Source organism: Camelus dromedarius, chromosome 8, assembly GCF_036321535.1.
Source record: "Camelus dromedarius isolate mCamDro1 chromosome 8, mCamDro1.pat, whole genome shotgun sequence".
NCBI classification, from domain to species: Eukaryota; Metazoa; Chordata; class Mammalia; order Artiodactyla; family Camelidae; genus Camelus; species Camelus dromedarius.
Window position 1 is genome coordinate 26,141,758 of NC_087443.1, and position 17,237 is coordinate 26,158,994.

At 43.1% G+C, this 17,237-nt stretch overlaps 1 protein-coding gene and 1 long non-coding RNA gene across 3 annotated transcripts in view; one reads left to right on the plus strand and one right to left on the minus strand.

Annotated features, from left to right (window-relative positions):
* The window catches only part of LOC116155758 (uncharacterized), a 50,016-nt gene extending 42,537 nt beyond the window's left edge, over positions 1–7,479 (minus strand). The window contains exons 1-2 of the long non-coding RNA XR_004139596.2: positions 7,417–7,479; positions 5,303–5,402 (exon numbers count right to left, since the gene is read on the minus strand). This is a non-coding gene — a long non-coding RNA (uncharacterized LOC116155758). The remainder of the gene's footprint in view (positions 1–5,302; positions 5,403–7,416) is intronic.
* On the plus strand, positions 7,435–14,643 carry TMEM254 (transmembrane protein 254). 2 transcript variants are annotated; one of them, XM_010984102.3, is made up of 4 exons: positions 7,435–7,560; positions 9,344–9,447; positions 9,627–9,686; positions 13,328–14,643. In XM_010984102.3, the coding sequence occupies exons 1-4, from the start codon at positions 7,471–7,473 to the stop codon at positions 13,446–13,448; spliced, it is 375 nt and encodes a 124-aa protein (XP_010982404.1). In that variant the 5' UTR covers positions 7,435–7,470; the 3' UTR covers positions 13,449–14,643. The 2 variants fall into 2 exon arrangements, with proteins under 2 accessions (XP_010982404.1, XP_010982403.1); XM_010984101.3 differs by lacking the exon at positions 7,435–7,560 and adding an exon at positions 7,649–7,943.
* Positions 14,644–17,237: the final 2,594 nt, after the last annotated feature.

Consider the following 17,237-nt stretch of genomic DNA (forward strand, 5'->3'; position numbering starts at 1 on the left):
ATGGACACTAGATCATTTGCTAATTCATCTTATCCTTAAAACAGTCTTTGAGATAATCCAACCCTCCATTTTACAGCTGAAGAAACTGCAAGCCAATGGGGTTTTCTTCCCAAATGTGCAGAAGGTTATTTTATACACTAGGCATGGAAAACACAACATATGCTTGACAGCTGTTTCAGATTTATTCATCTGAATTCAGAAGGATCCACAGGTTCCCCCTTTCTATTTCAACAAATTGCTACACATTTATGCAGCAAGCCCAAAGAATAGATCTTTCCTACATTACGTTACTTAAATGTCGTAGCAGCCCTGTGTGGATATACAGTACTTGTACCCATTATACATAGGAGGACACCAAAGCACAGAGATACTCATTAATTTGGCTAAAGTGAAACTCTAAGAGGAAGAGTCCTAGAGGAACAAAAAACAGGTGAAAGTAAGGCTTTTAAGTTAGCAAGTCAATAGCTGAGATGGAGGCGGAGGGAAAGCCCATGCTCTGACTTGATTCCAGCAGTTGATGCCTCACCGAAGTGAAGAAAAAGCACAGGGAACAGACTTGATGGGCAGATGAAATCATGGGAGGTCACGTCAGTGTGCTATGACTATAGCTGGGTCCTCTGCTGCAAGTGTTGGAGGAGTCTGGAGACCAAGACAGCAGAGCAAACCAAAACAAGGTTGGACCTAACTTGATTTCTCTGGCTTTGTTTTCCCCCCCCCCCCCCAATAACTCAAAGTTCAGATCAGCTGTTTTTGGTTTTATTTTTTTCTCAGTATTTTGGATTCACACTCGGCGGCGACCTTTCGTGTGCCTCCTCCGTGAAGCTGCTTCTAGAAAACATCTTTACCAGACACCTTCGCTTCCTTGCTTTACACTTTTTTCTCAACTCCATTCAGTCCTGCCTCTGCTCCCCCTCTATCATTTAGGTGTCACTGGCAAAAGCCAACAAATCAGCCCCCCCAAATTCCCAACCTTATGGTTACTTCTCCGCCCTGAGTCATCCAACATTGTTGGCCAAACTTTTTTTTTAAATTCCTGAACTCTTTTACTTTGTTTCTTTATATTAACCTTCACTTCAAGGGATATCTACTGGGACCTCTATACTTTTTAAAAATATCTCATGATAGGAAGATCCCAAAGTATACCAGGTCCTGTGTATTGAGCCCTATGTTACAGCTGCGAACAGCACGAATGCAGTCTCTGTTACGGAAACGACAGGCCAGCCAAGAAACAAGCACCACTCGGAGGGTTGGAGTACCCAGATTTATTACGCCGGCGGGCTCAGAGGGGCTTCTGCTCCGAAGCTCTGAGCACCTCCAAGACGAGTGCATGAGGTTTTATAGGGTAAAGTACAAGCTTGGGGTATTTGGCCAATAGGCAAGGAACAGCTTTAGCAGCAACATTATCACAAAAGTAGAGGCAGGGAGGAAGCAAACCAACATTTCAAGGCCAGATATGTCTCTCTCTGAAAATCCAGCTGGCTAGCAAAAAAAAAAAAAACAAAACATAAGCAGGGAATCAGCAAACTGACACTTATTAATTTAGATTTACGAGTTAGCCCAGCCTGGCTTTTCCTTCACATTTCTACTCTCGGAAAATCAACATTCAGATGAAATTTTAAAAGTTCTTAACTACCAATTATCACCTGCAAGGAAAAGTCAGAACTTTCTAGAATGCTTAACAGGGAGTGACCCCGACACTGCTTCTATCTCAGCCTCACCTTTGAGACTCCATGGCCTCCTGCAAACTCTTAGCTCCAACCAGGCTAGACCACGTCCAGGTACTGAGATACCCTCTACCCTCCTGGTCTATACATCTGCTACAAAGAAGAGTGCCAGGTGACTTTAGAAGAAAGTAACCAAAAGCAAGTTGATCGACATGGCAACCTGACTAAAATGATCATCTTGTGATCCTATGGGGCCTTCCTGGGGCAGACCCTTACCCCATATCTTCTGCTGTAGCTCCTCTCTGAAGCACCTAATAGTATCTTATGAACATTTCCTGAGTTGTTTTACAGATGTGAAAACCCCCAACACCACCAAAGGGAAGATGTTAACTACTTGATGACCATGAGCACGTAGCCCCCAGGCCTCCTGGAGCCTAAGGACTGATAATGTTAACCCCTGTGACACCACCCTGTGACTTCACCACCACAGAACTGTGCACCAGCTGGTCACAGACCCTGCAACCTCCCCTCCCTCACCTGGCCTTGAAAAATGCTTTGCTGAAACCCTTCCAGGAATTTGGGGCTTTAGAGCAGGAGCCACCCGCCCTCCTAGTATTGGTGCCTTCACAATAAACGTTGCATTTTCCTTCACCACAACTCCATGTCACTAGATTGGCTTTACCCTTCTTTCAATTTCACATTGTTCCCTCTTGAACAGCAAATTGCTCCTACTTGCCTGGACACAGAATGCTATTCAAATTTCCATAAATTTGTTTATATTGCTCTCCTCCGCACACACTCTGCCCCCCGCCGTGATCCTGGGAAAGTGTAGGAGGGTTGCTGTATCAGCATACGCTCATCCTACTCCACAGCCATCTGAGCAGAGCTTGCCTGGGGGACTATTACCTCTGTACCGCATGATATTGCATTATTTGTGTATTTGTACTGGGGGGAGGGGAGAGTTTAAAACATTTTTTTCCAAATAGACAGCCAATCATCCTAAAATAATAAATGGTTCTTTCACTCCTCCTTAGTTTGAAATGTTACAGAAGGCGAGCAGAATTTGTCACCCTAAAATACGCCACCTTGGAATGAGGACTATTTTGTGCTAAAGGCAATAGAAACTCAGAAGATTCAGAAAAAGCTCTTTTCCTCTCCCTCAACTGCCTGAATCTACATTGGCACGGGGACCTGTACCAGAAGAGAGCTACTACTGGAGATACTTGTTTACCTAAGAAACCTATTTGTATAACAGGGCAATCTTTGTTTTCCAGACATCCCCTCTGCCTTCCACTGAACAGCTTTCCTCCCCTTTGTATCCCCAAACCCCCATCCCTTTCCTCAGCTCCAGGTGTTATGTAAGCTTCAATTACCTGGCTGCCCTTTGAGTCCTCATATCTTTATGGGGCTCCTATATATATGTAATTTTCTTTGCTTTCTCATCCTGTTAATCTTGTTACCAATCCCCAAGGGGTCTATGACCCTTCAATGGGTCCTTTCTTTGTCCAGAGTTGCAAATGCCAATCAAACCAGGTTTGGATTAGCAGAGCAGAAACATTATTCCTTGATGGAGGAATGGAGAAGGGAGGGCTCATGCTCTAAAAACACCTTCTCCCTGAAGGGAGGGGAGGGAGTAAGGGAATTTTTAGGGGTAGCAGGCAACATGTCAGCAAGGCTCTACGAAAGGGGCAGAGATTTCTAGCGGCAGCCCAGCGTGGCTGGAGCATGCAGTCTTCCACGCGTCTTTGCACATGGCATGAACTGTGCCTGGCAGAGTACAAATCCCCCCTTAATGCAGAGATCCCAGAATGATAATGAAGCAAATGTAACTTTCAGGCACTTTGGGTCTCATCTGTGCAGGCACCATCTTGTGATCAAGTCAGAGCCAGTTCAGAATAGTTGACCACTGCATAATCTCTCAAAGCACAGCTGTGAACATCTCTGTCAAATACCAGGTGCTTTACAAACACACACAGAGATAAGTCAAGGCAAGGACCCTTTAGCTCTCAGGAGCTGGTATGAGTGACAATCTATTTTACATCAATTTAATTATTAGACCAGACAAAGAACCTAGTAGGAAAGAGGAGAGTAGAGTATTTTTTCTGTCTGCACATGATCTTTATCATAAAATAAATGCTTGGGTGTATGTCAGATCTATCTCTGGAGTATCATTTTCCATTGATTTATTTGATTTGCCTGTCAAATACCAAATGTTTTTAATTATTATCATTCTTTAAAGTTCTTGATACCTGGTAGACTAGACTAACTGGAAAAAAAGATAGTATCTTATTTTTGCTTTATTTTGCACATCCCAAACTGTCATTATGGTTGATTATTTTTTTTTTTTCATGTTTCTTGGCCATTCAAGTTTTCTTTTTAAAGGATTTTCAATTCATGTCCTTTACTCATTTGCCTACTATATATATATTGAAGAATTCCTTCTTCCATGTATTTCAGCTTTATTTATGTGCTTTTCATAAGAATTAAGTCTTTAATTGAGATGCTTTTAAAGTTCTGATCTTTCCCTCTGTCTCTCTGACTTACAATTTTAATATTGTGCTAAGAAGTTTCTTTCCCCATTCTCTAAAATTGTACAACTCTTCTCCAGTATTTTCTTCACTGTTTTTAATGTTTAGGTCATTAATCCATCCAAATGGGAGAGAGAGATAAAGTGTAAAGGGATGAGAGATTTCTCTGTCAACGCAGAGGGGATAGCAAGATGGGATACCTAGAAGATAAAGAAATGAGCCCCTCCCATCACACGGGGAGAGGGTGAGTCAGATAGAAGAGAGAAAGCCCTTCTGAATCTCCAGCTGACATCTCCAGTTGACTGTGGATTGACATAAACTACTCACAACTGAGTGAAGGTCTCCTGGTACCGTCTTCTGGACTCCTTCTGTGTGCATGAGGGGTTAATGGTAAGACCCATTGATCTCTACTGTTCTTCCCTTCCATAATGAGGGAGGCACAGGACACTTCAGTAACTTGCTGGGCTCAGAGAATGATGGTGGAAGATGTGAAACTAAAACCTACCTTCCTCATAGCAACACTATTTACAATATCCAAGACAGAGAAGCAACCTAAATGTCAATTGACAGATAAATGGATAAAGAAGATGTGGCATACACACACACATAGACACACAATGGAATACTACTCAACCATTAAAAAAAGAATAAAATAATGCCATTTGCAGCAACATGGATGGATCTGGAGATTGTCATACTAAATGAAGTAAGCCAGAAAGAGAAAGAAAAATACTGTATGATATCACTTACATGTAGAATCTAAAAAAATGAGACAAATGTACTGATCTGAAGCAGCAGCAGACTCACAGACATAGAAAACAAACTGGTGGTTACCAGAGGGGGAAGGGAGGGGAGGAGGGATAAATTGGGAGTTCAGGATTTGCAAATACTAACTATTATATATAAAATAAATAAACAGCAAGGTTCTACTGAATAGTACAAGGAATTATATTGAATACTTTGCAATAGCCCATAATGAAAAAGAATATGAAAATGAATATATACGTATGTATAACTGAGTCACCGTGCTGTACACCAGAAATTAACACAACACTGTAAACTGACCATACTTCAAAAAAAAGTTTAAAGTAAAAAATAAATAAAACTTACCTTCTAATAGTCCTTTGACCCAAGCCATTCTGCCTTTTCAACAACTTTTTTTCTAACATGAGTTACTTTTCCAGTAACTTCCTCACTGCAGATTTAACACCTGAAAAGAAATATAGAAACACATAGCTTAAAATTAGGGGATTTCTTGAACAGTTTTGGTAAGGTAAAGGCTTGATCAGAACTGTACTTGAGGAAGATTACCCTGTTATTTGTAGGACAAATGTGATAAAGGAATTACTGAAGTGGTAAAACACACTTCATCTGGGAATGGCCCAGGGAGGCAGCACAAATTAAACTGTGATTTTATAACCGAGCAAGGGCTGTTGTATCTGCAGCAAATAAAGCCAAACTCTGGCAGCAAGTGTTTGCAGCAAAGTAAGGGTTTACTGCAGGGCACCAAGCAAGGGAGTGGGAGACAAGGCTCAGATCCACTCCAACTTGGTTTTTCGGTGAGGGGCTTTTTTGTTTGTTTGTTTTTTTAAGGGGAAGAACAAAAATGTTGGGGTTAATCATTACCTTGTGATATTTCTTAATCATACTTTCAGGGTATACTGCAGGTCAGCAACTGCACTGGCTAATGACTTGATCCTTGTGCAACTGAATGGTAGGCAACATTCTTGGTTTTACAGTCCCTTTAATGTAAGAACCAACTCATTTAATCCACACAAAAGCTCTGAGGTAGGAACCAATATATCTCCACATCACAGAGAAATTAAGGCACAGATGGGTTAGGTAACTAAGCTTACAGAAGAATTTAGTGGCAGAGCCAGGACTTAAGTCCAGATCATCTGTTCCACAGCCCCTGCTCATAACTGCTGTGCCATATGGTTTATTACATCTTTACTAACGAGGAGGAAGAGCATTATTTCTGTTGACCTGAAACAGAAGACTGCCAGATATTTCTCCAGGAAAAATGGTTATTCCAGGATCAGCAAAGAAATTGCAATTCTGGGTCTGCAACCATGGTGAGTCACATGCAAGTCCCTCTGCCCCGCCTACACCCCCCACCCCTATTCCCCACCCCCTCCACCCCCCATCTGCCAAGAGAACACTCTTAAGGAGAAGCAAAGTAAGTTAGGAGGGCTAAAGTAAACAAACAGTCCATGGGTTCCCTTTGACTGAGTCTTTGCCAAGAAAGAAGGCAAGTCTTCTCCCTATTGGCCTCTGCTACCCTCACAGGGTGTGGGAGTTCCCCCTTCCAGTCTCCCAAGTCTATTTAATTGAGGTTTCTTCTTATTAATTTTTCACATTTCCCACGGAGCATAGCAAAGCTAAAGGAAGATGCACAGTTGTTAGAGGTGTGAACGAAAATACTGCAACCATATCAGTAAACAAAGAATGCTGAAACCAAGTCAGCAGCAGCTGCCGCCACCCCCCAGTGAGGACAGGCCTGCAGCCCAGCCTCTGCAGCTACTCACAATGGTGCACTCCGAGCAGACTCAGAATAATAAAGGACAAACTAATGGCCGTAGATAGCTAGATGCTTGTCAAAGGAATAAATTCAATGAGCCCAAATGTTTGCTTCCTCCCATACATAGAAAAGCACTAAATTCTTTAACTTGAGGTGCCTGGTTTTCTTTAGATAATAAGTAATCTTTCTCACAGAGAAAAAAAGATGTGACAATGAATATATACATGTTCATGTATACCTGAAAAATTGTGCTCTACACTGGAATTTGACACATTGTAAAATGATTATAAATCAATTAAAAAAGTAAAAAAAAAATTTTTATTGTTCCAACTACCTGGTCTTTGTTGTAAAGCTCCTATATATCCTAGCTCCTCCCCTACCTCTTCGGAGCAGTCCCTCAGAGCGATCTGAGGGGTTGTCATCCCAGCTCGAGTCCTCCGGCCAAATAAAACATAACTCAATTTTTAGGCTGCGCATTTATTTCAGTCCACAGAGGCATAAGGCACCACTTATTACAACACCATTATCTTAATGCCCGGAAAGTGACACTCAGAGAGGGGGCTCCTGTGCAAGGTGATGACCACTCCACCAGGCGAGAGCCCAAGACATTTCATTTTCCAGTTCGTCCCACAGACTCCTCCCCCTCCCTTAATTAAGCGAGAGAAGGGAGGAGCGTTTGCCACGGCCCCGCCCCCGGCCTTACCTTCCTCCAGCTCCCATCGCGGGCCTGCCTCACTACCCAGGAAGTGCTGCAGCGATGGGGAAAGCAGCAGGAGATGAGATGTACTTTCAGAAGGCCAGTCCGTTCTGGGTCACCGTCATCACTGTTTCCGTTGTCTATTACACGGTAAGGGCAGTGCCCCAGGTCTACAGCCAGCCGAGGGGATGGAGCGCTCCTTTCAGCCGCAAGGTCCACACCTGCAGGCGAGGAGAGGTCGCGCAGGCGTAGTCGTGGCTCCCAGGCCTCAGGAGCCCGGCAACTACACCGGGAAGGAGACGCAGGCGCACTCGTCTGGCCATGCCTTTGCGGGTGTGGAGATCCTGAGAAACCGGCTACCCACGCTTTCCCTGTGTGAAAGCAGGAACAGCTCCCCACCCCAGGACTAGGTGTCTACATCTTTCAAAATGGTGGTTGCGAAGTCGGAGACAGGCGGGGCTGCTACCTCTTACTTTCGTGCAGCCAGATCGTTGCCCTCGCTGGTCACAGTCCTGGCGCTGGGATATTTCGGGGTAAGGTGTAGTGCTAAGGTGTAGTGTTTGGGCCACCAGGTCCCCATAGCGCGAGGGGCGCGGCGGGAACCTTGCGCATGCGCGCCGGGCGATTGCCTAGGTTACTGGTGTAAGCGGACGTTTGGTGGGCTCATAAGGTTTCTGTCTGAGAATGTTCCTGCCTTTGTGCCCCAGCAGTTACTAGGACTTAGCAGCTGAGCCTGAGTGGGTGTCCAAGGAGAGGGTGTCCAATTTGACAGACTGTCCTAGGCCTGCCAAGTCAGGATAGGGCTTCACAAGCAGAATATTTGAGGCAGTTGGAATTGCTTGGAAAGTGGGGATAAACCTAAGGGACGGGTAGGATTTAAATGGTAAGAAGGAATAGAGAGCTTATACATGTTATGGCGTAGATGTGGAATCCATAAGACAGAGAATCTCTACAATAGATTGTTTATTATTTCTGCCAACCATCGCTATAATTTTGAAGGAAAGCAAAGCTATTTGGATATTGCCCAGGAGATCCTGGAGACAGGGGATTAGAAACGTGTTTCTCATGTCCACAGTGTTGTTTGCTGTCAAATCTGACCAACTTTGTCCTCATTTCCCCATATTTAAACCGGTGGTGTTGAACTGAACATGTTCAAAGGTACATCTCTGTTCTATAATTCTTTGTCTCTGACTAGTCAGAATATAGATGTAGGAAAACCTTGGGGCCTTCAGTTTGGGATATTGTGGACCTGGCAGATGCTGCCCCTTCCATTCCCCTTTGTTTTGGAGGATGCAGTCATATTTTATGCTTTGTTTAAATTTCAGATGTGTAACAACATTAGTGGGAAAGGTAGTACTGCCCTTGGCTGAGTTGTGAATGGGACAATAAATGTGGGACACATTGGCACTTGATTCTTGGCAAAGCTTAAGCTGGCAGAGATTACAACACAGAGACTGAGGGAAAGTTGATAAGATTACAAAAACCTTATAGAATTAAGTAGGTCCTCTTGGCACTTCACAAACCTCATCTCACTTGTTTTCCAACTGTGCAGTGGATCAGTCCCAGTTTTAGAGGTCAAAAACAAGAAAGAAGAGAAAGGGATTCTAAATTAAATAGGGGTTTGGCTCAAACCATAGTTTCTGCAGAAAAGAAGTTAGCCAGGGCACATAAACCCTCAAAATGTATTAATAACTCGCATAAAATAATGTTTGGGGTGGAATTCACTAAGCACAGAAGTCAGGCAACCTGGTCACTAAGTCCGATAACCACACAGTTTCCCCAGCATAAAGCTCCCACTAGAACAGCCTGTTTTCTTTGGTCCGTTTCACTTGTTCTTGTAGAATCAGAGTGATTTCATAGCCTCTTCTCAAACATAGACATGGGCTGATTTAAATGACCTAACAATCCTGCTGTGTTTCTGGTTCTCTTTCAGGGTGCTGTCTTCTGGCCTGAGAGCATTCCTTACCAGAGCCTCGGGCCCCTGGGTTCCTTCACTCAGTACTTGGTGGACCATCATCACACGCTGCTGCACAAAGGGTAAGGAGAAGTGGGATATGGACCCTGCAGCCTCAGTCTCACTGCAGACCGGGAAGGCCTGCGGTTGCCTTCTAAGAGTGGTGCTGGGTCACAGGAAATCGCCTTTCTTTTGAAGGTTTCTGTATTAGATTTCATCAGTAGATAACCATCACCCTAAACCAGGCTGACTCTTGTTTCAGGTATTGGCTTGCCTGGCTGATTCACTTGGGAGAGTCCTTGTATGCCATTGTGTTGTGCAAGTAAGTGTTTTTAATAGATCTTTGTCACTTTTCTCTTGGTATCTAATATAAGTTGAGCCACATTTAAGTAATCCATGCGCTTGTAGGCTGAGAACACTGTCAGGGTAGAGGTGAATCCCCACACCTAACGCGTAGCCTAGCTCAGTACTCAGAGGGAATACTCAGTAAATCATTAATGAGTGGATTCATCTCATTGTGTTAACCAGTCATTTTTTTTTTAAGTCATTTCATTTTAGATGATTTTTCTTCTTCTTTTCAAAATTCTCTGTTAGTCCCAACTAGAAGAAAAGGTTAGGAGGCAGCCTTATAGTTTGAAGAAAGAGCCATTATTAACCTACTTTCACAACCGAGTCACCTGAAGAGCTTTTTCAACGTTGACACATCTGGTTTCCAGAACCAGAGATCCTAATCTGGTGGGCTTTGCTTCAGACCTGGGAATATGTCATTTTTTCAAGTTCTACAGATAATTCTGGGATGTAAGGCGGGCTAAAAACCTCTCAACTAGACCCTACTCAGCAGATTCCAGTGTAGGGTAATACAACACGAGAGGACTAAAAAACTTGTCTTTGCATTTATACTTTTTGTCAGCATGCACAGAAAGTATGGGGTAATGAAAGAGATGGTTATAGTAATGCCAGATTGCTTTGCAGTTGATTTTTTTTTTTCTGGTCAAGATGAATTATCACCTCTGCTTTTGTTGTATTACTTCTAAAAGTAGAAAAAAAAACTACTTAAATATGCTTTAATAATAAAAGTAATTAATATTTATTGGGTGCACACTATGCCAGACAACTGCTAACTGATTTAAATAGATTATGTTGCTCTGTCTTCTGGTTTATTAAACAAGCTGGACTTTCTAGGAGAAAATCAGAAGGCAACTTTATTCTTTATCACTCCTCTCCAAGTAATCTCACCCTGTGGATTACTGCCTCCCACCCCAGCCCTGGATGAAATCTGAAGCAGTTCCATAGATTTCCCAGTCACTATCTGATGTTATCGAGTCAAGCCCAGCCTGTTTTTTTAAAAAACATGAACATTTATCTAATTCAGATTGTCCGTTTTCCGCTGGCCGGGGCTCAGCAGCCTGCTGTGGGGAAGAGAGTGTCACGGATGTCCTCGCTCTCATTCCAACTTTTTTCCCTGTTCACTAGCGGCAGCTGCTTGTGGCCTTGGGGTGGTGGGGGTAGTTCGGGGAAGCAGGGCACGGTGGGCCGGGTGATCAGGCAGCTGGGTGCTGTGGAAGTTGCATACCCAGTGTTGACTTTTCTCTCCAAAGGGGGGGGGGGGGGCCCTGGTGGATTTCTGAGAAACCACTCATCACTAAGGAGTCTCCCTCTTCAGTTCTCTTGATGGCTCCTTCAGACGCTGCCATCAGCATGCTGCTTGCTGTCTCCTCTTAGGATCTATGATGGTTGGGGGGTGTGGGGGGGTGTCCCCTTTTACGGAGCTCTCTTCTACTCTTCAGTTAGGCCTCTGGCGTGGGTTCCTTTTTAAGCCCACCCATGCCAGCACCCTTTCACAAGATCTTGTATAGCTCATGAAAACCTCTTCCTTATCCCTCCAAGGGGATAAATTTATCTGCAACTGCATGCAGTTCCCAGTCCAGCCATGTATCTTATCAAGCAAGCTCTACCAGTCTTTTGAATCAGATATTAACCCTCACCCAAATTCCAGGGGACGCTTTGTCAAGCTCTGCAAGTGGTTCCCTTGAAGCTGTCCTTTGGGCTTGACTTGTGGCAGGAAAGCCAGGAGCACTAGTACCTCTTTCTCACGGCCCCTTCAGCCTCTCGGCGAGAGCTTAGCTTGGAGGTGTGTGGTCCAGCCCTTGCACTTCCAGTGTTGGGAGTACTTCACGCCTAGTTTGTTACTGGCATTTGGAGCCTCTAAAGAAAACAAAGACTCAAATTGAACATCCTGCTATCCAGTTCTTTGAAGGGCAGAGGGAGGATAGGCACAGAGAAGTTTGGTCACTATTGTGTTCTTGAACGCATTTCTTTACAGTCTAACAGGTTGCAATGTATCATTGGTGACTATAAATCAGAATGAATATTCCTTTTAACTTATGAATGAATGAATACATTTCAGTGAACGAATCAGTACTTGAAGACACGTAGAACATTCATAGCTTCCCCAAATCTCACTATCCAGCAGTGAAAAGGAATTTGATGAATTCCGCTTAATCAGAGCTAAGACTGGACTGTATGTCAACTTTATAGCCACCATATATATACACACATACGTATAGATATAAACACTTCTGTAACTTTTTTCTATTGTCATATATGCCTATTTCTCCACGTCTATACCTATAAATTCACCTCGTTCATTTTATTAGTGCATAGTATTCTATTACCTGGCTGTATCTTAATATATTTAACATCCTCCTTCTGACGGACTTTTAAGTCTTCAGGGTTTTTTTTATAAGTAATACTGCATGAACGTAAATTTCTCATGCATCCTGGCCGACTGATACATATTTCTATTTTTTATTGTTTAGTGGTAGAATGTATGAATATAGTCAGTTTTTGTCTATTGCCCTCATATCCAGTGACCTTGATAAATTCATTTTTTAGTTCCAACGGTTCATCTGTTCATCTAATAGTTTACCATTAATAATTTAAAAGATTCTTTTCCATTTTCTAGGTACACAGTTGTCTCTAGAAATAAAGACAGTTTTATTTCTTCCTTTCAATTCGGTATACCTTCTATTTATGTTTTTTCTCTTATTGCACTGGCTAGTACCTCTGGTACAGTGTCCGCTGAAGTGCTGACTGGCCTTGTTCCTGATCAAAGGGAAAGCTTTCAACATTCCGCATCACGTTTTTTCTAGAGCTGTAGAGACCTTCTCTACCAGAATAAGGGAGTTCCATTCTCTTAATAAGCTGACTGAGAACTTACGTTAAGAATGGATGTTAAAATTTATCAAATGCTTCTGCATTTATTGAGATGATGGTACCATTTTTCTCCTTTATCCTGTCATTGTAGAAAGTTGGATCGTTTTTACATAAATTATTTTTAAATTTTGTTTTAAATTAAAAATCATCCATGTGAGACTTATTTATATACAGGTGAAACTGTAGCAAGCCATTCACTTCAATTTGGCCATTTCCTTCTGAGCTCGGTTCTAAGCAGTTTCGTGTGAATTGGTTGCTCAGACAGGTATTTATTGTCACCATGTGCCCGGCCCTTTACTAACCGCTTTGTGCAACTTATCTCAAAAGTCATCTTGAAACTTGGTGACATAAATACTATCCTTCCTGGAGACAGAATCTGAGAGGGAGGGAGTGGCCTGCCCAAGGTCACAGCTGGTAGTTGGCCAGTCTTTCAACACACTTGCTCTGAAGCCCTCCCAGTGCTTTCTAACCCTATCTGCTCATCAGAATCACATGAGAAACAGTTTCATAATGCCATGCCCTAGGCAGTTAGCAGACTGCTTCTCACGGAAGAGTGTACTATCCTAAATGCACAAGAAAAATGAAAATCAGTGCACGAACATTCAAGTTAAGAAACTGGAGGAAAAGGGCAAAATAAACCCAATGAAAGTAGATAGGAGGAATACATATTTTAAAAAAACTAGAAGACAATAACTCCTATGAAACCATAACATTAAAATTCTGGTGGATACATTTTTCCTTTTTTAGGTCTAAAGGCATCACGAATAGCTGGACTCAACTACTCTGGTTCCTACAGACGTTCCTCTTTGGGATAGCATCTCTCAACTACTTGATTGCTTATAGGCCAAGACACCAAAAGCAAACTTAAAGAAGATATTGTCGACTGAAATAAATGAGAGTTGAGAGTTATGTTTCATTTGGCGGGAGGACTCGAGCTGGGATGACAGCCTCTCAGATGGCTCTGAGGGACTGCTCCAAAGAGGTAGGGGAGGAGCTAGGATGTATAGGAGCTTTACAACAAAGACCAGGCAGTTGGAACAATAAAAGCTTACTTACTAGCTAAAGAAAACCAGGCATCTCAAGTTAAAGAATTTAGTGCTTTTCTATGTATGGGAGGAAGCAAACACTGGGCTCACTGAATTCATTCCTTTGACAAGCATCTAGCTATCTAGGGCCATTATTTTGTCCTTTATTATTCTGAGTCTGCTCAGAGTGCACCATTGTGAGTGGCTGCAGAGGCTGGGCAGCAGGCTTGTCTTCACTGGGGGGGGGGGGTGACTTGATGGTTTCAGCATTCTTTGTTTACTGATAACGGTTTGCAATATTTTTCATTCACAGTACCCCTGAAACTAATACAATGTTGTAAATCAACTGTGCTTCAATTAAAAAGTAAATATATAGCATATAAAGTTTCTAGGGAAAAACAAAAAAGAAAAAGATACTCAAAAGCTTTCTCTACACATTGACATTCATCCTTACCTTTTTTGGGTGGTGCTGTGTTTACTTGATCTTTCCACTTTCTAGAAAGCTAAGACCCTCTAGTGATTCATTATTCTTTCATCTGCTATGGTTAAGCTTGAGTAGATAAGGACAAGGTTTGAGCTTTCCAGTTCTGCAGACTAACTTACTTGGCAGGGGGTTTCCAGCTACCTCCTGAGGTCCCTGGCTGTGTTGGTTTTCTCCCTGTCACCTGGTTTAAGCTGTGAAGGAAAAGCCCAGCTGGGCTAACGAGCTAAGTCACAAATCTAAGTGTGATAAGTGTCGGTTTACTGATCTAAGTTCTGCTGGGCTAACTCATAAATCTGAAGTTTAGTGTCAGTTTACTGGGCTAACAAGCTAACTCGTAAATCCAAGCTCAACAAGTGTCAGTAACGTGATCTGTTCCAAATTGATAAGCTCCAGTGTACTGATTCCTTGCTTTTTGTTGTTTGAACCTTATTGGCTAATAGCCCCATACTTGTAATTAACCCTATAAAACCTCATGTGCACGTCTTGGAGGTGCTCAGAGCTTCGGAGCAGAAGCCCCTCTGAGCCCGCCGGCGTAATAAATCTGAGTACTCCAACCCTCCGAGTGGTGCTTGTTTCTTGGCTGGCCTGTCATTTCCGTAACAAAGCCACATACAAAGTTTACTATTAGGACACCTTTGCTCCCACCTTCTGAGTAAGACCCCTTACCCTCACCACCGCCATCCTATTAGCTCTCCCTTCCCAAAATGTGTATCACCCATCTGGACCAAGATAGAGTGACACTTTCATAACACATCAATTCCACCCACATCCGTTAGACACCTGTGGGACAGGGTCTTCCCCTCTCAGGCTTCCATCTCTCCCACTACAGAGAAAGATAAGAAAGACGAGCACACGGCAGGCCGAGCAGTGACACTGAGGCACAGAGGATGCACTGGGAACCAAGAGGCGAGGACTGGGGAGTGCCTTCTCTGCACCTGTCAGCCAGGAGTGACTCTTCCCTCCACTCGGTCCTTCCAACCCAGGGCTCTGTAGTGTGAACAGGCTGACGGCCACCTTCAAGTCAGGACCACATCTTAGACAGCTTCCTTTTTCCTCTAGCCCCTGCCCACTGCCTCGCACACAGGTGTTCTATCAGTGTTTACTGAACAAAGGAGGGAAATTCTAATTTCACTCTGCACTTGTTCAACATCATTCCAATTTTTATGTGAAAACTGCAGAACCCATTCCGTACACCCTTGTCTCAGAGAAAAGTGCAGGCCTGCCCGTGACTGGCACTACCATCTTTCTGTGGTCCCTGATGGGAAACCTGTATCTTTTTCACTCTCCTATTCTTGGTCACTTTCTCCAGTCTCCGCAGATGCTCCTTCCAGCTCTGACTCGCTCAGCCATGCCTGTTCTAGAGATCCTAGCCCATGAGTTCTCCAGCTGGTTACGACATCTCCCACTCACCTGGTTGTTACTCCTTACTACTGACTGATTGAGGCAGAAGGGTCCCTGACCGTCACCTCTAGGAGCCTTTAGGGCTCCTTTCCTGGAGGACCAGCTGCTTTTTCACTAGGGACTAGTGCTTATTTTCCCCCAGTGATACAAGAGGTCAGGTGATTTGTTTTAGGTAAATATTTATGTGCGTAAAAGCACAACCATGAAAGATAATGGACTACTGATTGGTTTTGGTGGAGATCAACTTCTACAAATAAATCTCACTCTTTCCCTCTGTTTCTCTTGTGACAAAGGGGTTATTAATGGTGACAAGGATAATAGGGCAGATTACTGAACGGAATGGATTAACTTGAATAAAATGCTATGAACTGCGTCTCCAATCAAATGCTTTTTTTTTTTTTTGGTGTGTCAGTTTTGATATATTGTCACATATATGATTCTACTCTTTCTCAAATAGACTATTATGGAACTCTTTGTACAGGAAGTTATCTATCAGGGTTTTGTTTTTTTTTTTTTCACTGATAAAAAAATGCAGAATGCCGTACCTGTGGGACATTCACTCCTCATTATGTTTATAGAGCTGCCCACAACTTAACTCCTCCACATGCACCAACCGAGTTGTGGGTAGATATGAGGGTCTCCTTTCGTTGTAGGACTGGCCTCCTTTTATTTCTATTACATTTTATTCAGCCTTTGATACAGCCTCTGCAGCAAGTGAAGGAGTCCTCTGACTTTTTTTTAAATGCCAAAAGTAATAAAATCTGTAATCTTATTTGGGGTATTATCATGGCTTAGAGCAAAAAAGGGTCTCAGCAAATGATGCGGGTCATTCATTTTCTAGACCCATGAGCTGCAGGTGGTGAAGTAACACACAGAGGCCAGACTAACTGGATCTCCCCTCCCCCACAGCCCAGGAGCTAGGAGTCAGCCTAGGAAGCAAACATAGAGACATCTTGGCCTTGCTTTGCAGTCATAGTGGGTGACGTGGGCGAAACCTCTTTATGGTGCGTTTGGATGAGAAAAGGCTAGAGGCATCTTGTTGTTATAGTTTGGAAGAACAAAAAAGAAAGGGCCAACTGGGGGGGCAGGGGTAGGCAGGAAACAAAACGAATGACCTCACAACTCAGATTTCCTTATCAACAAGCCAGATTTATAAACTAAAACTACTTCCTACATTCAACATGGTTATGACTCCATGCACTTCAAATCCAAGCATGTTTTCTAAGCCATGGTTTTAAAACAAGTCTTTGAGTTTAAGAGGTTATACTCCAGATGTGTGAAGAGGTTCTTCAGCAAAAACAGCTTGCCGTCTGGAAGCCTGTCCGTGTTTACATGGAAGGTCTGAAAACACAGAAGAGGCACTGGAGAACCTGCCTTTGAGGTTAGAGCACAGAATGCAGTCACATTGCCTGGGGTCCTTGCTGGAACCTTGTTAACTAAAGCTCCTACTTGAGCAACTTCAGATGAAATATCATTTTCCCCTCCCTCTCTTATTAGCATAGACAAAAAAAAAAAAAACTAGGGCAGCTGAGTAACATATTTGTAAGTCTGAGACTTCTCTCTGCAATGCTCCCTGTCCACATCAGATTGGAAATTACAGTCCCCTTTTTCTCAGGGTTGGACAATGAAAGTGTGTGATTATCATTTCATATATCTCTTTATGAAGATCTACAGTCTGATTCCACAGTGGACACTTGAAAATCCTATCCAAAATAGCGTTCTTGCTGTCTACGGCCATACCACCCTG